Source organism: Mus musculus, chromosome 5 (genome assembly GCF_000001635.26).
Source record: "Mus musculus strain C57BL/6J chromosome 5, GRCm38.p6 C57BL/6J".
Lineage (NCBI taxonomy): Eukaryota > Metazoa > Chordata > Mammalia > Rodentia > Muridae > Mus > Mus musculus.
The window spans coordinates 65,622,779-65,643,521 of record NC_000071.6 but is presented as its reverse complement, the minus strand read 5'-3'; the positions used below and the strand labels follow the sequence as shown (position 1 = coordinate 65,643,521).

Here is a 20,743-nt window from a genome sequence, read left to right as displayed (position 1 = left end):
GACAGCTACCATCTTCTCACTGTGTTTGCACATGATCATTCCCTTGCATGCCCAGGATCAATCTGTTTCCTACTCTTCTTAAGAAAATAGTGCTCAACCAAGACTAGGCTCCTCCATCCATGTGACTTCACCTTACATAATCATTCCTTACTGCCCAATCTCCAGATAGAGTCAAGTTCTGAGACACTGGTAGCTGGAATCTATGAACTATTGAGCAATGGGACAGCTTATACATGAGCTCTACTATTTTTAAGATTTCGAGATCCAGTTTTCTACTTTGCAAATTAAAACAAAAAGAAAACTAAAAAATGTTGGGTCACAACATGTTTGTTTATAGTTAGTTTCAAAATCGTGGCCATATTATTTCTTGTCAGTATCCTTTGGTATGTGCCTTTTACTTTCTGCCTCCCCTACCTTTTGTGCAGCTGTGTGTATGTGCAGTCATGAGAGTGCGCGCGCGCACACACACACACACACACACACACGCTGAGGATTGAAATCAGAACCTTTCGAATGCTAAATGCATGTTCTTATCAATCAGTTCACCCCTACATCTCTAGCATCACATTTATTGGGTTAAAGATACAGTGTAGTAGAAATAGGAACTCTTGAGTGTGCATATTAACTTTAGAAGGAATGTGCTGTAACAGCATGATGTCTCACAGGGGTTCATCCTGTCAGCAAATTACTATTGTTTGATTCCCAGTGTTCAGACTCTGCTGAAATCTCATCATGAGTTATTTGATCTCAAAGAAGAACATCTTGGTTAATATTTCTACCCGAGTGTAATTTTGTAAGAATGTCAGTGTTTATTAATTTTTATGAGAAAAACATATATGTTGTATATCTTTAGTCCCAACATGTTTAAAGTAGAGGCAAATGGATATTTTAGTTTATGGCCATCCTGATCTACATAGTGATATGCAGGCCAACCTGGGATACGTGGGGAAATCCTATTTCACAAGAAGTAAAAGCCATATTCTTTATATTTATCCAGATAGTTACAAACTACTATATTATTATAAATAAAGGTTTTTTTTTAACTTAGTGGCTTTGTGGAAAGTACATTGTGTACTTAGTAAAGAATAAGTTATATAACTTGAACTGTGTGTGGGTGTATTGTTATAGAAGACTTCAAAAATAAGTTATGTATCTGATGAGTGTTAAAAGGAAGTAGAAATTACTGGGGTTAGCTGAGTGAGGACTACTGGGGATAACGTCCAGGTTCCTAGCCTCGAATCTGGGTTGCTTAGGGACTGTGAGCTTCAGTATACCACTCTCTAAAATTACAGTAATGATAATTATCACATATTAAAATTATTGAAATTTATATGTATGTAAATATCCATATTAAATAATACATAAAACATATAATCTAACACAATTTACCATGTGTCATATATATAACATGCTGATTGATATTTATAGTTGTTTTAGGTGGAAATAGCAAACAAAGAAAAGGGACAAAGAGATTAAGAAATACTTAGACAGGCCAGAGTTATAACTCTGTGGGGGGGGTGGGGGGGCGGAGGCATATACTTCAAAATAGTGCTAAGGTTCTTATTATTTACTTAGGTGTTTTGAGGCAGAGTCTCACTATATGTCTATGAGTGACCTAGAACTTCCTTATATATAGACCTGGCTGGTCCTGAGCTTGTTAGCCTCCTGGCTCTGACTCCTGGGTGTTGGGGATATAGGCTCAGACCACCCATCATGAAGATTTTATAATCAAGATTTTAAGAGAAAACATTGGTGGCAGACATGTTTTTGTTTTTGTTTTTACACTCCTTTAATCTCAGAACCAAAAAAACAGAGCCTGGTAGATCTCTGTTACTTTAGGGCTAACCTGATCTACATGATGAGTTCCAGGATAGTTGGGGCTTATTTACACCCTGTTTCAGAAAATATACAAAAGAAAAGATTATCACAAAATTATGTGATCATTGTGATAATGGTTGAAACTCAGGAATGAACTAAATTAGAGTGGACAGAGGTAAGGAGAAAGAACTGAATACTGAGGCTACAATGATGACATGAATTATGAAAAGTATTTTTTTAACAAGGAATGGCAACACTTAGAAAATTATGAATGAATTATATAAGGTGTGAAGTTTAGCGTAGCATGATGGCTGAGCACATAAAAGTACATGCCTCCAACCCTATCTGTAATTGGAGTGGGATTCCCAGAATCCACATGGCTGAAGAAGAGAACTGGGTCCTCTTTCCTCGTGCTGATGAAGATGATATGGTCTTCCTCCCTTCCTTCCTGAGATGGCTTCTCTGAATAGGCATGTCTGTCCTGGCACTCACTATGTAGACTCTCCGGGCTGGCCTCTAACTCACAGAGATCTGCCTCTTTCTCCTGTGGTTAAAGGTCAGCACTATCATACCAGGTTTTGAGCATGTATTGTCCTTGCAGGGGACACATGTTCAGTTCCTAGTACTCATATTAGGCAGCTGATAATTAATCATCTGTATCTCTTTCTCTAGGACATTTAATGCCATCTTCTGCCCTTTGTAGGCACCACATATGCACACAAAAAATAAAAAGCAAATCTTTAAAGAAAATGAGAAAAGAAACTAAATGGTGGAGGCCTCACGGGATACCTGGAAGTTAAATAAATGCTAACAGCTAGCTCAGGAAAGAAGGGGAGAGTGCCATGGCCCGTGCAGTTTCTCTCTGATACTTTAGAGAGGTGACTCTAGGGCTTTGTTGATGACAAAGACTCGGGACTTGCTCCCCCGCACGACCATCACCATGCTACACAAAAACAAACGGTAGAATTTGCGCACAGAAGACTGTAGAGCCCTGGTCCCCCTCAGCTACACTGACATTTGAGAAATCAGAGGTATAAATATTTTTTCATAATTCTAGTTGCTTTAGGAGATAGGTTGGAATGTGAGACAATAAACACAGACTCCTTTAAGTAAAAGAAGATGAAGTTATCTTGAACCAAGTGACATCAGTGCTAGGAACCAAACCTTGATTGTCTGCAGGTGTGGTAGTTAGTATGTGGTACCACTCACTGAGCCACCTCCACACCCTAATGATTTTATTTTATTTTTTGCAGTTCATGCTGGCTTCTTGAACTTGTATTTTTCTTCCTTCATCTTCCCAACTGCTAATATTCAATTGTCTATTACACAATTCAGGTTCATTCTGTTTTGTTTTGTTTTGTTTTTTAAATATCCTTTATGGTAACAAATGTCTGTGGTCCAGCTCTTAACACATAGTCATTATTATCCTCTGCTACACATTGAGTGTAAAGCCAGCCAGGCTATGTAAGACCGTCTCAGCAACAAGTTTCTTGATTTTCACAAGTATATGTTAAACCCTCCTCAGATTGATGATCAGTAAGAGTTAATTAAAAGAGAGTCTAGAGGCTGGAGAGATGGTTCAGTGGTTAAGAGCACCGTCTGCTCTTCCAGAGGTCCTGAGTTCAATTCCCAGCAACCATATGATGGCTCACAACCATCTGTAATGAGATCTGATGCCCTCTTCTGGTGTGCCTGAAGACAGTGTACTTACATACATAAAATAAATAAATCTTAAAAAATCTTATTAAAATCTTTAAAAAAAAGAGAGAGTCTAGACAATATACAGAGAGACTCTTTCCTCTAAACAAGTCATGATAATTTGATTGAAGCAATAATGTCAACAAAGGAGAAAAAATTTCTCACCCTGCCTTTCACACCCACATACTTGTCTCACTCTGTTTTTTGAGACAGTATCTTGCTGTATCTAGCTGTCTTGGTATTGCTATGTATCCACACTGGCCTTGAACTCATGACAGTCCTTCCACTTTAGCCTTAATTTTATCAGAATTACAGGTGAGCACCACCACACCCAGTTGTGTGGCATCGAGGATCAAACCCAGAGTTTGACAAGCTAGGCAGCCCTTCTGCCTACAAACTACACTCCCAGTCTCATATCTGTTTTTGTTTTAAATGCTATGCCTTTAGCCAGAGGAGGTAAGTAGAGCCCTGTAATTGTAGTCCTGTGCAGTCCTCCCACCCTGACTGAGTTAGGCAGATCTGACTCCTCAGGGAGTCAGCTGAGGGTACAGCTGAGGCCTTGTCTGAGAAACAAACCATCTGATCTGTTAGGTAGTTGGATCTTATTGATCATGTAATGTTCTGTGGTATTAAATAATTGACAGTACACAGTTTCCAATTGCATGTTTGTAAATATGCTTTTTTTTGATAATTGGTTCTGTTAGTAATTTCTTAGTATGGAATTACTGATTCTATAAATTTCCTAGTGTAATTAATGCTACTTTCCCTGCATATGTTCACTGCTATGTGTTTGCATTACACTTACTCATTGTGAGTATGCACATGCATGTGTTCCGCATACTTTGAGGTCAATGAATAATGTTAGGAATCCTTGCCTCCTATCATGTGGGTTCCAGGACTCACATGCAGTGCATCAAGATTGACAGCAAGCACTTTTACCCACTGAGTCATCTTACTTGGCTTCTACTCTGTGAATTTTGTTCTGAATGGCCATTTGCCCAATCTTCAACTATTTTTATATTGTTTTTATTAAAATATATTACAATCACTTTATATGTGAAAAGTTTCTATGTGTAAATATTGGAAGAACTAATATTAATATTACAGTATATTATTTAACTGGCTTATTTATCAGTCAGATTCTTATTACTATAACACATTAAGTTTTTTGGAAAGGGTAACATAACCGTAAGCTCTCCTATGGTGTTGTCCACACTGATCCTCAGGCTACAGACGTTGTCTTTGACCATAGTCTTTTTACACTCTCTGTTTATCATATTATAGTTGGGATACATTACACTAGTTTCAGTAGTCTTACTAACCTGCGTTTCCTCACTTACTAGTGCACTGGTAAAACTGATGAATAAGTCAATCGAAGGGACGGCCGATGATGAAGAGGAGGGTGTCAGTCCAGACTCAGCCATCCGCTCAGGACTTGAGCTTCTTAAGGTATTTCTTCTTGGTAATTTTATCTCCATTAACTTCCAAAAATAAATAAGGGCGTTCCCTTTAGGGTGTACATGAGGGGGATTATTTTAAGTTAGATTATTCAAAAGATTAGTTTTTTTGGTTTATCTTTTTTTTGTTTGGTTGGTTTGGTTTGTTTTGGTTTTGTTTTTTTGAGACAGGGTTTCTCTGTATAGTCCTGGCTGTTCTGGAACTCACTTTATAGACCAGGCTGGCCTCGAACTCAGAAATCCGCCTGCCTCTGCCTCCCGAGTGCTGGGATTAAAGGCGTGCACCACCACGCCCGGCACGTGTTGTTTTTTTAAAAACAAGAATCTCATTCTATAGCCTAGACTGGCATGAAAGTCTCATCTATCCATCTGCCTCGTAGCCTGCCACATACTGTGATTACAGATGCCTGGTAACATGTTTGTAAACTATCTTGGGAAAGAGACTGGAACGTACCCCTCAGGATTCTTGTTAAAGTCTCTGAGTAAAAGTAACTGTAGTTGGGGCTAAATGATGTAATTTATATTCCAAGTGTTACAGCTAGCGTTTGCACACCAGAAGTTTACATTCTATTTATTGAAAGAAAACTCTTTTTTAAATAGAATAGAGCTGTTGTCTGTATTCCTAAAGGTGTATCTATTCCTCCAGGTTCTGTCTTTCACACATCCTACCTCGTTCCACTCTGCAGAGACATATGAGTCCTTGTTACAGTGCCTAAGAATGGAGGATGACAAGGTAGCAGAAGCTGCAATACAAATTTTTAGAAACACAGGCCACAAAATAGAAACTGACCTTCCCCAGATACGGTCGTGAGTATTTTTTTTTTACATGGTTAATGTAAAGGTTTCTGTGTGGGGGAGTGATGATTTCTCTGTCTCCTGCCCCATCCTATCACAGGTAGGATAGATGCAGTCGGACCAACTGTAGAGATGCAAGGGACTTGAAAGTCTAGTAATCAAAAGCCATCACAGAATAGTATGGTTCATGTATCTTTCTAATTTTTGTAGGCTATAAATGAAGTAGCGACCAACTTCCTGTCCCAACCAAATATATATATATATGAATTAAATGGTAGTGTTCATAAAATATTAATTAGTTGCTTTGTAATTAACAGTGATCATAAGAGTAAAATACAGTTTCATAGTTTCATTTAACATTTTGGGATTATACTTGTGGTAAGGATGGGAAACGTGAAAGAACACATTGATATGTCCATTGCATCATATGTTCATTGGTAACATAAACATGAAAAATTCATGGTAAACCTAATAGGAACAATATTTGTCTCATAATGTAATAAAAATAGAACAAATGGACTTGTGTAGGTTTTATTAAATGGAATTTATGTGGAACAAAGGGATTATCCAGTTAGTCTCTGTCTTCAAGGAACTTTGTGGTCTAAAAATTTAATTGTTTATATAGCAATACATACAAATCAAAAAGATTATTAGGGCCAGGCTTGGTGGAACAGGTCAGAAACCAGGCAAGAATGACTTTGTCTCAAAATTGTTTTTACAAGGACCTGGGCAGTAAGTATTTAGCTCAGTGAGAGAATACTTGCTTGGCACACATGAGGCCTTTGTTCAAACCCCTGTGCACATAAAAGGAAAAAAGATTATTAACATGTAGGATCAAGTTTGACGTTTTCTTCTAGCTTTGGAATAGTTTACATTTTAAGGCAAGAGTCCTATTTTTAAAAGAATGCTTTATCAAAATAAGCATTAGAAAAAATAGATATACGTGGAATGGCTAACTTTAGAATCAAAGATGGAAACCTTAATAGTTGAGGATAAAAGAAATAATCAGAAATGCAAAAACACTGAAGACCTCAATAACAACCCCAATGGTGCCTCTTAATTACAGCACTCTAGAAAACACAAACAAAGCAGAGGAAAAGTTCATTTGTTTTTATATTATTTCAGGCTTACTTAAAAAATACTACATATACCTACATCTTGATTGAAATTGTATCTTGGGCTGGAGAGGTGGCTCAGCAACTGAAAGCACACACTGCTATATGATTACAGAGGACACTAGTGCTCAGAATAACTTTAATTCCAGCTTCAGGGAGTCTGACACTTGACCATCACAGGCCTGACTAGTTAGACCTGGACTAGTTAGACCCTGATTATAATTGTTTATGTTTATCCTGAAAAGTTGAAACCAAGGGTTTCATGTGGCTCCATGCTGGTGGTGACATTGTGTGCGTAAGGGCCTGACTTTTGGAGGTGGGATATATGTGTGAGCCTAGGAAAATAAAAGGAAGAGAGCTGTTACTGTTGTTTTGTGAATGCTTTCCGTCTTGATACATGTACATATTTTGTCGTTAATATGAATATATTTCCTTCAAATACATCTTTTCTATATGGCCAGCGCTTATTGCTTTAAGATACTTGTTTTCAGATTGTTCTAGAGATGTATGCACTTTTAGTTTATCTTTCATGTTAACGTAGTGATTAAATGCATTTATTTTATCTTTTTTTTTTAAACTTTGAAAATCCAGCCTCACCTTCTCTTATTCATATGGTCTTTGGCAGTTGTAGTTCATTCTTTTGTTTTTGCTTTCTTTGCTTTGCTATATATAATATTTCTTTTCAGGTGTTAATATTCATTAGTCAAATTAATCCAATTTTAAAAATACCTAGGATGGTAACTACACATGTTCTAGATGATTACTGGAAACCTTTCTATTCCTGTGTACCTACCATCACAAGTATCATTTCAGCTGTTTAATAACACTTGACCTCCTGCTACTTTTTTCCTTGGCTACTTTGAAATATGGAAGGGAATTCTAAAAGGGAACTGAAAAATTAGGAGTGTGTTCTTAGTATGTAAATGTGATTATATGCCCTAGGGCAAGTCATAGATTATTAAGGGTGGTTTATTTGTTATTTTTTTATATTCATATTTTAGTTTTAAAATGAAAAATTGTTCCCTATTGTATGTCTTGGTTTGTGAGACAGAGAAGGAACTTTAAATCTTTCTAGCAATCAAATAATTTCTAAGAAAGCCTTCACCACCAGTACATATCTAAGTAGAGTAAATGAGGATAAGAAGAGACTTAGGGATTTGTATACTTAAGAAAAACACAACTATATTATTATTTTTACAGAACCTTGATCCCCATTTTACATCAGAAAGCCAAGCGGGGCACTCCACACCAAGCAAAGCAGGCTGTTCACTGCATCCATGCCATCTTCTCAAACAAGGAGGTCCAGCTGGCACAGATTTTTGAGGTATACATGGAATATGTTTCCATTGGCTTGTCAGGCTCTGTGCTTTGGAATAGTTAGAGTCTACATTTCAAGGCTGTTTGTATGTCTTCTTACACTGTTAGTCCTGTGTTTCATATGAGAGTACTCTCCTTAGCTTTAGTCTTGCCTACGCTAGCTTATCCTCACAGCTGAACTGCCCTTGCTTAAGTACCTACAACTATACCTGAAGACTGCTCTTCTCGTCCATTCTCTGTCTATGATCTCTGGACAGACTCTGCTTCTTGAAAAGCATTCCTATTGTTACAAATTGGAGATATATTTCCACAAACTCTTATTTTTACAATTCAAGGTTGTTTAAGCTGTCTTCTCAGCATTAAAGAAAAAGAAAAAAAAGAAAAAAATCCACCAACATAACAAATTAGAAGAGAATAATGCAGATGTCCTTATTTCTACCTGTTTTACTTGGGCATTATCTATTTTCTGTATTTTTTCAATTTTATTATTACCTGTGTTACTCTTACCACTGTGATAAGACATTATAACCAAAGTAACTTACAGAAGAAAGCATTTAATTAGAGCCTTGCTTATAGTGTCAAAGGTCATGTTGGGAAGTATGGCAGCTGGCAGATAGAAGAAGTAGCTGAGAGTTCACATCTGTCCCACAAGTTGTGAACAGAGACATAACACTGTTTGATGTGGGCTTTTGAAACATCAAAGGCCTTTCCAATGACTTACCTTTTCCAGTAAGGCCACATCTTCTAATCTTCCCAAACTGTTCCAGTAACTGGGGACCACACATTGGAACATGTGAACCTAATGGGGCCTTTCTCATTTAATTACCAAAATCATATTTCAGTAGGTGAAATAACAGTATCTAAGATGGATACAATTAATTATGAATGTTTCAGTAAAACAGATTGACTTGGGCATGGTAAAATTATTAGGACTGTAGAATATCTAAATACTTACAAAACCAATTGATAATTGTTTGTTTTCTTTTCATAGCCACTCAGTAGGAGTCTGAATGCTGATGTACCAGAGCAACTTATAACTCCATTAGTTTCACTGGGCCACATTTCCATGTTAGCACCAGATCAGTTTGCCTCCCCGATGAAATCTGTAGTGGCAAACTTTATTGTTAAAGACCTTCTAATGAACGACAGGGTGAGTTTCTAACTTAATTACATCTGGAGTCTTGAGTTTAAGACTCTCTGTATTTTTATCGTGGAAACATCTCTTTTTCAGTCCCGTGGTGTGTGTGTGTGTGTGTGTGTGTGTGTGTGTGTAGTCTGATGTGACTAATGTGTCCAATAGGATCTAACTTTTTGTCCCTTGGTACAAGTTTTGAAATATCACACTACATTCTATTAAGTGTCACTTTAAAATAATAGTTTCTTTTTAAAAAGATTCTTTTTATTTTATGTGTATTGGTGTTTTTCCTGCATGTTTTCTGTGCGTCATGAGTGTGGTATGCCTGTGCAGGCTAGAGAAAGTCAGTGGATCACCTGGATCTGGAATTACAGACAGCCCCGTGTGAGTGCTAAGAATACCAACTAGGCTATAGCAAGTTTTCTTAAATACTGAGCCATCTTTGTAGCCCTTAGAGTGTATTTTATCATATATTTTTAAAAGGATCTTACAGTCTAAAATGAGAGAGTGTGCAGACACAGGCACATTTATGAATATCTTTATTTTTAGTGTAACATTGAGCACTTTATACTCCTATTTTCTGAAATTAGAGAAGATGAGGATTAACACCAAATATTCACAGCGATCATCATGTTAAGATGGTTTGTGTTCTTGTTCAGAATAGGATCTAAGCTACCACACCAGCCCATATCCAGCTATTTTTCTATTTTGTTTTTTTTTTTTTGTTTGTTTGTTTGTTTGTTTTTTTGAGGCAGAGTCTTCTTGGGTTGGCTTGAAACTGGGTGTGTAGCCCATGCTGGCCTTGAACACATTAGTGATATACCTGTCTCTGTCTCTCAATAAGTGAGAGAATAAGTGAGCCAACATGTCCAACCTGATTGTCCTTTTCCTTTCCTCCCTCCCTCCCCCTGTAAAGCAATGTTGTACTATGTAGGTTTGGTGTTCTAGAACTCACTCTGTAGCTCAATCTGGCCTAAACCTCACAAAGACCTACCTGCCTCTTCCTCCTGAAAGCTATACTAAAGATGTGCACGACTATGCCCAGTCTCTTAAAAAGTTACTTATTTATTCAGTCTAGGGGTTCATGGCAGTTTGTTTGTGAGTGTCAGAGGACACCTTTATAGAGTGCTGTCTTCTTCCACCATGTGGTTCCTGGGAAAAGCAGTTTGTCAGGCTTGGTAGTAAATGCTTCTTCTTTTGAGCTATCTTCGCTGTCACTCGAGAGAGATATATTCCCAAATGGAAACACTCTTCTACCTACTAAGCAATGTACTCAAATTCCCTTAATATATATATGTGCCCTCAGAATTCTTCATGGTGACTATGGATATATTCTAGATATCTTTTTTATTTGGCATGTTTCCCAGATTCATTTTACTGTATTAGTGATCAAGATTTCATGTATTTTCTTCCCTGCTTAGAAATACTTCACCTTTTTTTTTTTGGTCTATTAATTAACAGTTCGGGTTTTGGCAATTGTAGTTAATGTCTATATATAGCAAAAGTAAAATTTCTGAGTCAGATGATTATTGGACATATTTTAGATATCACCAAACTGGTTGCCATTGTGTCTGTTCATTTTTAATCTTTTATCAAACAAGTCTGTAGGTTCCAGTTTCTCCACACGTTTTTGAGAGAATAAATATAAAATATTTTATTATGAATGTGGTATTCTTTTCTCTTTTTAATTAGAATTATTTTCTACATGCTTATTTGCCATCTGTGTATTTTTGGAGAGTGGTCTGTTCAGATCCTTTAGTGTTTTTGGTTGTTACTGTTGAGGTGTAAGTTTTGACAGTTTCAAGGTACAGTCTCATTTAGCCCCCGCTGGATTTGAAACCTTATGTATAAGAAAAGCTGGCCTTTAGATCCTATATGTCTGCCTCTAATTATGGGATTAAAGGCGTTCATTACAGTACCAGCACGTTTACTTGTGTATTCAGGGGAGTAAACTCTTCTTTAGTATTAAGTGCAAGGCGAGGAAGATTCTTTTCCTGTGTCTTCTGACAGATTATTGGGTTTTCCTTTTTAGGTGATGTTTGTAGATGGTATCACTGTCTAGCAACATTCTTAATTTGTTGGCACCAGGTTTTCTCTTTTCCCAGAACGTGGTATTTGTGTTCTTGACAAAGTGAATTGACCCATATAATAAAAGGGTTATTTTTGGTGGGGGTTTTTGTTGTTGTTGTTGTTGTTTTTTAATAAAAAGTTTTTCCCCCCTCTTCTATTCCATTGTTGTGTATTTCCATTCTTTTTTCAGAGTCTTGGTTACTGTAGGTTTGTAGTATGTTTTGAGGATGGAAAATGTGACTCCTCTAATTTCGTTCTCTAAGTCCTTTTACCTGTATATTTTCACACTGTGTAGTAATTGGGATGAAAAACTAAATTTCTTCTACTATCTATAGTCAACAGGTGAGAAGAATGGAAAATTATGGTCTCCAGATGAGGAAGTTTCTCCTGAAGTTCTAGCAAAGGTATATTTGCTTAGGTGTTAATGACCTTTATGTGGAAAAAAGGGAATGCGTGCAGGTATCCTGGACTTCATATTATAGTTAATAAGCATTTTCTAGTGTGCTGCTTTATTTATTACTTATTTATTAAGTGTGTGTATGTGTTTGTGTGCACATAGGCGTGCAGGTTTTCTCAGAGGCTAGAGATAGCTCTAAAGCTATAGTTACAAATGATTTTGAGTCACCTTGTGTGGGTTGGGGCACACGTGCGTCCTCTGAAAGAGCAAGTAGTGCTCAAAACTGTTGAGCCTGGTCTGGTCTTCAACCTAAATGGGCTTTATTTTAGAGTTCATTATACATTAATATTTCTCTAAGGAATTGCAGGTGTTGTTGTTTCTGGATTTTTGCTATATTTTGTTTGATGGTATGACCTGGTGGTGGAAGGATTTAACCACATCAGTGTTCCTCCACTGAGCACACCCTCTGACATTCAGTACACTTAAGTATATGAACCTCTATATTACTTTCTTAGTCATATATTTTGTCTGAGTTTTGTCAGATTGTCAGTAAATATATGAAATAATATTTAGGTCTTTAGCTCTTCATATATATTGATAGCAATCTTTCAGATAATTAAGGCCACAAATAATTACCTAAGCCCCAACGTTTTCGTCGAGATATTTAAAATGTACCAGACTTTATATATTCGATAGTTTTCTGGGACTATAATATTTCATCTAAATAATTGTTTTTAACAGCATGTTGTCTATTTTTAAGTTTTTGAAGAGTTTTGAAGATACTAGAGATTTATGGAGTTAAAATGTATAATGATTAGATCAGAAAAGTTAGTGTATATCATTCTTTTTATTAAAAATGTCCATAGTTATCTCTACTTGCTACTTTGAAATATAGTCATTGTTAAAATGTAATTATTAATTGTGATCTTATTTAAAGTTGATATTTAGCCAGCTGTTGGTGCATGTCTTTAATGCCAGCCCTCAGGAGGCACAGGCAGTTGGATCTGTAGGCCAGCCTTGTCTACATAGTGATTTCCAGGAAAGCCAGAGCTTTGTAGAGAGTCACTGTCTTTATACAAACAAACCCAAACAATAAGTAAACAAATGAATAAATAAAAGTCACTCCATCTATACATGTATGTTGCTGTACCAGGTAACATCTATTTCTTCCTCCTCACACCTATCTAATATCTAGAAATTAGTAGTGTAAATATTTTTTAGTTGTATGTTTTTCAGTAATTACAAAAGTCTTATTATATCAAAAATCTGGGTAACAAGACTTGACTGAGTTATCAGTCATGGAATGGATATCTTTTGCTTTCTCTGTTGGAAGTAAGAGCATGCACAGCTGTGGAATTTTTACACATTGGGTGGAGGGGACTGTGCTGTCTTTGTGATAATTGCCTAGTGATAGCATTAGCCATGATGAGGTGTGAGGAGAGCAGAGACTGGGAGCAACTGCATAGGAGCTGTGTGGCTGCTGTACAGTGTGTGGAGGTGAACAGGAAGTAACATTCTTGTTGTTACTTGTCTTTTCCCAGTGCTTTGGGTAATACATTTCCACTGATTAGGATGGATAGTTTCATTAAACAAGTTAATTTAAATTAGTCTTCTCTTTAATTAGAATTTTAAGTTGCTTTTTTTAGCATGTTAATATTTTATAGGTACAGGCAATTAAACTTCTGGTAAGGTGGCTGTTGGGTATGAAAAACAACCAGTCTAAATCTGCCAACTCAACTCTTCGGTTATTATCAGCCATGCTGGTTAGTGAGGGCGACCTGACAGAGCAAAAGAGGATCAGGTGAGCTCTTCTCCTTCCACTTGCCTAGTACCCATGATTGGGTAAGAGTTGACTAATAGTGAGTGTTTTAATTGCACCTTAAGCTGTGGATTTATCTCTCTTGAATACATTGAAGAATATTGGTATATTTTTGTCATTTCCAAAAACTATGAACTTCTGCTAATAAATTTTTATTTTAAATCAGCTCAGTGTTACTAAAATCCATATTTGCTGTATAAGAAATTATTGTTGAATTTCTGTAACACTATGAGAAGTGTAGCAGAGTCTGATCACCCCGTAATATGATTGAACAAATAGAACGACTCACAGTGGTTGCTCAAAAAAGGGGGCAGGAGAAGCCTTCTTTCTGGCAGTTTCAAGGAATGTTTATACAACCAAAACGAAAACATTGATAAATTAATTTCCACTTTTCAGTGTAGTGAAATTACTGTCTCCTTTTTGTTTGTTTGTTTCTTTTTTTTTTTGTTTTGCTTTTTGTTTTTCGAGACAGGGTTTCTCTGTGTAGCCTTGGCTGTCCTAGAACTCACTCTGTTGACCAGGGTGGCCTCGAACTCAGAGAAATTCGCCTCCTCTGCCTCCTGAGTGCTGGGATTAAAGGTGTGCGCCACCACGCCCGGCTCCTTTTTGTTTCTTACATGAAGAAATTGTCAAGTCCCTTGTTTATTTTCAAATACTTGACATCCAGAGCACCAGCAGTGGTAAATCGTGATTTCTACTTAAATTTATGTGAGAGGACACAAAATCTTTTTTTCATGCATTTAGTAGTCATTGAGTACTGTTAGATACTTGGTACCATTGTGTTATTTAAAGATAACATTAATTATTTCCTCTAAAAAATCTACTTGAAGAGATACATAGTTATAGTTCATTATGCTTAATGCTTTGATAAATTGAAGAGATATGCAAAAAGTAAATGAAACCCAACATTTTTAAGTTCAGTAAGGCAACAGAAGTTTTATAGCAACAAAATGATTAGAATTGGGTTGGCAGTAATGAAAATTTCTTATTTAGCATATCTTAACTGTGTACTGAAGTGCTTTGTATAGAAGGCTTACTATTATCACTTGACTTAGAAAAAAAATGTTTAACTATTTGTTGTTCTAAGCGAAGTAATGCAATCTAAACTTAAGTAATACCTTTTCCTTATCAAATTAAAAAATATATAGGGAATTTTTGTTTGCTCACTGGGAAATAAAATGAATTCTGTCCTTGTTCTCCTTGGGAGTTGGTTCCATCTTTTTAGGACTGTAGAATAGTTTATATCTGTCCTATTAATTCTGATTCATCCACATTTTTGAAACTTAATAAAAGTCCTTTAAGATACACATATAACCATATTCTAATCTCTATGAACATTTCTTTTAAATTGTTACACTGACATTCATAAAAATGTGTACAATTAGTGTAGCGTATAAATGGATATGATGTTCGAACTAGATTTCACATGATGATTGGTTTGTTTAAGTCAGTGTTCCACAATGAATGTGAATAGGGAATACAGACTGTGATGAACGTGGCTTTTCTTAGTACTGTTAGTGGTTTGATAGTAGAATAAAGCAACTGGCGCGGTGTGCGAGAAGTTGGAGGCAGAGCTTGGTCATGCACCTCAGGGGCTGGGACTTTTCCTCTATGTTTAGTCAATAAACACAAGTCCCTTAAGAAAAACAAAGCACACAAAGTAACTGCCTTTATTTGCACAGTGAGTTACCAACTGCCAATCTCACACTCAAAAAGCCATCGGAATTTTATGTGTAAAAGGTTATAGGAAATGTTCATTTCTCTTTGTTTATTTATAGTAAATCTGATATGTCTCGCTTGCGATTAGCTGCTGGTAGTGCCATAATGAAGCTTGCTCAGGAACCTTGCTACCATGAAATTATTACCCCAGAACAGTTTCAGCTCTGTGCACTGGTTATTAATGTAAGTGGAAAACTTATTTCAAATCCTAGTCTTCAGTTTGATTGTATTTACTTTTCTTTGAATATAGATGCATTTGATATGTGAATATACACACAGAAGAGATTGTTGTTTCCATCCCTCCAATATAACATAACCGTCATTTTAATTTTTTTACCAAAGAAGGTGCATGTGTGTGTGCATTTGTATGTGTACACGGTTTTACCCATCTGTATCTTTGTTTTTGTGCTTATGCAGGATGAGTGCTACCAAGTAAGGCAGATATTTGCCCAGAAGCTTCATAAGGCACTTGTGAAGTTGCTTCTCCCACTGGAGTATATGGCCATCTTTGCTTTGTGTGCCAAAGACCCTGTGAAAGAAAGGAGAGCACACGCTCGGCAGTGTTTGTTAAAGAACATCAGCATCCGCAGGGAGTACATCAAACAGAACCCCATGGCCACTGGTATGTCCTTGATAATCACAGTGTGTCTCACAGAGGGCCGCTTGCATTTCCACTGGAGTTTATACTGAAATGTTTAACTTTATATATACAGTGTTATCAGAGTTGTAGCATATGTAGAAAGTGAAATCTTGTATTGGAGTCATATTTACTTAGCTGCAATGTTCTGGTAATTGTATTTCCTTCTGTAGTCATTAGTGTGCTTTAATATCTGTACATTAGTCAGATGTTCGAGTATCTGCATTAACCTAACTTTTCCAGTCACGTGCTGTGTAGTAGCCAACTATTAATAGCTAAGGGAAATAGAAGCAAACGGTTAGAACTCAGACAAGGACAGCATTTATAAAATCTGTTTTTCTTTAGAGAAATTATTGTCACTGCTGCCTGAATATGTGGTTCCATACATGATTCACCTCCTAGCCCATGATCCTGATTTCACACGGTCACAAGATGTTGATCAACTTCGTGATATAAAAGAGTAAGTCATGTGTTTCAGGAATTCTACAAACTGTGTTCACTCAATTTTTTTATATTATTATTATTATTCTCATTTTAATTTTTCTTATGATTCTGAAATTTTTAATTTACTGTTAAGTTTTAAAATTTTTTTCAGAACTATTCTTAGCCCTCTGTTTACTGCTTACACTTATCTAATATTGAAATAGATTAATAAGATATTTTGTGGGGTTTTTTTTTTTTGCCTTTGAGTTTGGTAATTTATAAAACTGATGAAAATTTCTCCTCATGGATTAAGAATTTAATTTATGGGCTGGTGAGATGGCTCAGTGGGTAAGAGCACCCAACTGCTCTTCCAAAGGTCTGGAGTTCAAATCCCAGCAACCACATGGTGGCTCACAACCATCTGTAATGAGATCTGACTCCCAGCTACAGTGTACTTACATATAATAAATAAATAAATCTTTTAAAAAAAAAAAAAAAAAAAGAATTTAATTTATTCATTTGTATAACTTTTTTTTTAATAGAACCACATCTTTCCTTAACAATAATCTTTAGTACTGTGGATATGGCTCAGTTGGTACTTTACATAGTATGCATGGGGCTCTGAGTTAGAGCCCCAGCCCCACCCAAACCAAGGATTCCAGTATGTACCTACAACCATTTCCCTTAAACATTGAGCCACTTCTGTGTAGGACCATTGCTATATTTTGTTTTGCATTTGTAAATTAGTATCATTTGTTTGTATTACATTTTTCTACGTCAGTAAGCAAATCTTACTCCTAAATTGAACTGGACATTCATCTGTCTCTTACCACTTTGGTCACTTAAATGCTGTCAAAATTTTAACAGAAAAGATGTTCTATATTACCCTTAAGCATTGGCCTGTTCATCATCTGTTCAGTGTTGTCACCATAGTGATAGTTCCTCCATTTGTAAAAAGTATGAAATTAAACCTACATTTAAAAAAAAAGTTTTGGCTCCTTGTAGCTGGTATTGGAGGCCGATAATCCCAGTGGCTTGTGAGTTGAAACAAAGCATGGTGGGACCATTAGTTTCTCAAAATCATATATTTTAGGGAACTCAGTGAAAAGATTTGTTAAGAAAAATGTGCTTTGAGGAATACAATAAATACAATAATAATGCTGAGGCATTGGGGTTAAGAGTTCAAACAAAGCCGCCAGGCAGTGGTGGCACACGCCTTTAATCCCAACACTTGAGAGACAGAGGCAGGCAGATTTCTGCCTTTGAGTTCAACCTGGTCTGCAGAGTGAGTTCCAGGATAGCAAGGACTACACAGAGAAACCCTGTCTCAATAAACAAAAAACAAAAAAATAGAATTCTAAGCCATTCTGAACAAGATACTATCTCAGAAAACTAAAAACAAGCAAAACATACATGTGCAAATGACATTTAAGTTTTCAACATATTCTAACTTTACACAAAAAAATTAACCTGTCCATATGTTTTATATATTTTATATACATATATGCAAAGTATATATACTTTTTTATACTAGACCTTATTAGCATTTTCAATTTGAAGTATAAATCTATACTAGATTGTTACAGAGGTTTCCTTCATGTCTGTCTGTCTGTCTGTCTCTGTCTCTGTCTCTCTCTCTCTCTCTATTTTACTGAGACATTGTTTCTCTGGACCAGGCTAGCCTTGAACTCAAACATCTGCCTGCCTTTACCTCCCAAGTGCTAGGACTAAAGGTGTGCACCACCAATACCTGGCTATATTTTAATTTTTTTAAAGATTTATTTATTTGTTTGATGTATTTGAGTGCACCATTGCTCTCTTCAGACACACCAGAAGAGGACATCAGATCTCATTACGGATGGTTGTGAACCACCCATGTGGTTATTGGGAATTAAATTCAGGACCTCCAGAAGAGCAGTCAGTGCTCTTAACCACTGAGCCATCTCTCCATCCCATATTTAAAATCTTACCTCCCCCCCCCTTTTTTTTTAAAGAAAAAGAAAAGAAAATAGAAAGAAAAAAACCTTGTAAAAGGAATAAGTCTCATACTCTTACGGCAGAGAGAATACTTCCTCATCATCTCCTTTCTAACAATAATTCTTATGCTGTTGGTCTTTGTAAAAGGATCAGGACTCTTAGGAGTTAATAGGATAGAGGATTCTGAACCCCAGAGAATTAATGGAATTAGTAACTGTCTACTTTAGCATACTGGGTGCCTCAGCCTTATGCAGTGCACTCCTCCAGCGTTGTCACCGCAGCTCAGTTCAACTGTACTTGTTCAAATAATGCTGCTTTCACACACAGTTGCATGCATGAGGCTGGCTATGTTTGTCACTTGTGTTTTATAGAAGTGTAAAGTCAGACCAAGTTTTATAGTGACTCCATGGTTTTATTGTAACCTTGAGGTATGGGATCTCTCTAGAAATTCTTGATGGATGAAATCTGGTAGAGGGTGATTTGTGTTTGTTGCCCTTTCTGCTCCACTAGTTTGTTTACAGTCCATTCTCATCTAAATAGAACTCTGCCAACTTCACACTTTGACCTGTGCACTCTTAAACTAGCTTAGTTTTAGCCCAGCCTGGGCTCCTATCAGCTGTGTAGTGAGGATGACCATGACTCTGCACCTTTTAGGTGTGTACCATCATGCCTGGCTTGTGAGAAGAAACTTAAGGCTTTCTGCCTAGGCCCTCACATAATTTTACCAAATTCATTCTACCCTTCCAGAGGTGAAAAGCAGGTGCTCTTATATGTAAATCATTCTGGGAACTGGACAAAAACCAAGCAGCTTTATTTTAAATATTTTTTGACTTTTTCCTCTTGAGCCAGATATAGTATACCTGTAATCCTAACACTCAGTGAAAGATGAGTTCGAACTACACAATGAGCCAGCTTGTGTTACAAGAGACCATATCTTTAAAAAAAATACTTAAAATTGATACCATTAATAAAATTGTATATTACTGTTTTGATATTCCTTTATGCTGACAGCCAAACTTTTCATTGAAGACTTAATCCATTGAGAAAAAAAAATCATCTTCATTTATCCTTTTTAATGTATTTTCTACTTAGGTGCCTGTGGTTTATGCTTGAAGTCTTAATGACAAAGAATGAAAACAACAGCCATGCATTCATGAAAAAGATGGCAGAGAATATCAAGCTAACCAGAGACGCCCAGTCTCCCGATGAATCCAAGACAAATGAAGTAAGGCAATGGATACATAGGGAATACACCAACCCGCGCTTTTCCTCCACAAGTATATCATAGTTTAAATTACAGTGTTTATTAGAATATATTCATGCAACTTAATTTTTTTCAGGGTTTGTTGTTGTTGTTTTGTTTTTGTATGTGTGTGTGTCTATGAGTGGTTTGCATGTGTGAATGTGTGCCAAGTGTGTGCCTGGTGCCCATAGAGGTCAGTAGAGGGGCTGGATACCCTGGAAATGGAATTATGGCTGGTTGTGAGTTACCATGTTGGTGTAGGTAACTAAACTCACAATATCTACTGAAGAAACAAGTGCTGTTAAGCCTTATCTCCATCCCTGATTTTGAATCTCTTTCTAATGCCTATACTGGCAAAATTTCATTTTTTGGAAAACTTTTAACATTCTAGAAAGGCATTAGGAGTTAAGACAGGAAGACAGCCAGGCATGGTGGCGCACGCCTTTAATCCCAGCACTGGGGAGGCAGAGGCAGGCCGATTTCTGAGTTCGAGGCCAGCCTGGTCTACAAAGTGAGCTCCAGGACGGCCAGAGCTATAAAGACTGTCTCGAAAAACCAAAAAAAAAAAAAAAAAAAGACAGGAAGACAAATACTGATAAAACATATGGCACTTTGTGGTAGAAACTTCTTTCTAGGGAGCGAAAATGGATACTTTTAGTTTACTTTGACTGGGAATCTAAGAATGCTGAGCAGAGATGGAATGTTAACAGACAAGCATTCATTTGCATTTTACAACTTCAGATTATGCCTGTGATGGGATTGGAACTTTGATTGCTGTGTAATTTTTTTTCTCACTCTTTAGAAACTTTATACGGTTTGTGACGTGGCTCTGTGTGTTATAAATAGTAAAAGTGCTTTGTGCAATGCAGACTCACCAAAGGACCCAGTCCTCCCAATGAAGTTCTTTACACAGCCTGAAAAGGTAATTTCCCTCACATAATTTCTCTGTCATAGTAAAAGTGATTTAAATTTCAGTTAGTACTGGTGACGAATATTGGATAGTTTTAAGGTCAGAGTAAAAAAAAAAAAAAAAGCCTCTAAACTTATTGAGGAATGGAAGACAGGTTAACTTTCTGTTATTGTTCTGATGTTAATTCTGCATATTAGATTTTAAAATTTATCC

General features: G+C 36.6%; 1 protein-coding gene across 5 annotated transcripts in view; it reads left to right on the top strand.

Annotated features, from left to right (window-relative positions):
- The window catches only part of Pds5a (PDS5 cohesin associated factor A), a 92,518-nt gene that overhangs the window by 54,715 nt on the left and 17,060 nt on the right, over positions 1 to 20,743 (top strand). For all 5 annotated transcript variants that reach the window (XR_001784747.2, XR_001784748.2, NM_001081321.3 and 2 more), the window contains 11 exons: positions 4,860 to 4,965; positions 5,620 to 5,780; positions 8,084 to 8,207; positions 9,192 to 9,350; positions 11,741 to 11,809; positions 13,467 to 13,603; positions 15,400 to 15,523; positions 15,758 to 15,962; positions 16,323 to 16,437; positions 19,470 to 19,602; positions 20,423 to 20,542. Coding sequence is in view for 3 of the 5 variants with exons in the window: in NM_001081321.3 (NP_001074790.1) it covers positions 4,860 to 4,965; positions 5,620 to 5,780; positions 8,084 to 8,207; positions 9,192 to 9,350; positions 11,741 to 11,809; positions 13,467 to 13,603; positions 15,400 to 15,523; positions 15,758 to 15,962; positions 16,323 to 16,437; positions 19,470 to 19,602; positions 20,423 to 20,542 (1,453 nt within the window). In the remaining 2 variants the exon portion in view is untranslated. The remainder of the gene's footprint in view (positions 1 to 4,859; positions 4,966 to 5,619; positions 5,781 to 8,083; positions 8,208 to 9,191; positions 9,351 to 11,740; positions 11,810 to 13,466; positions 13,604 to 15,399; positions 15,524 to 15,757; positions 15,963 to 16,322; positions 16,438 to 19,469; positions 19,603 to 20,422; positions 20,543 to 20,743) is intronic.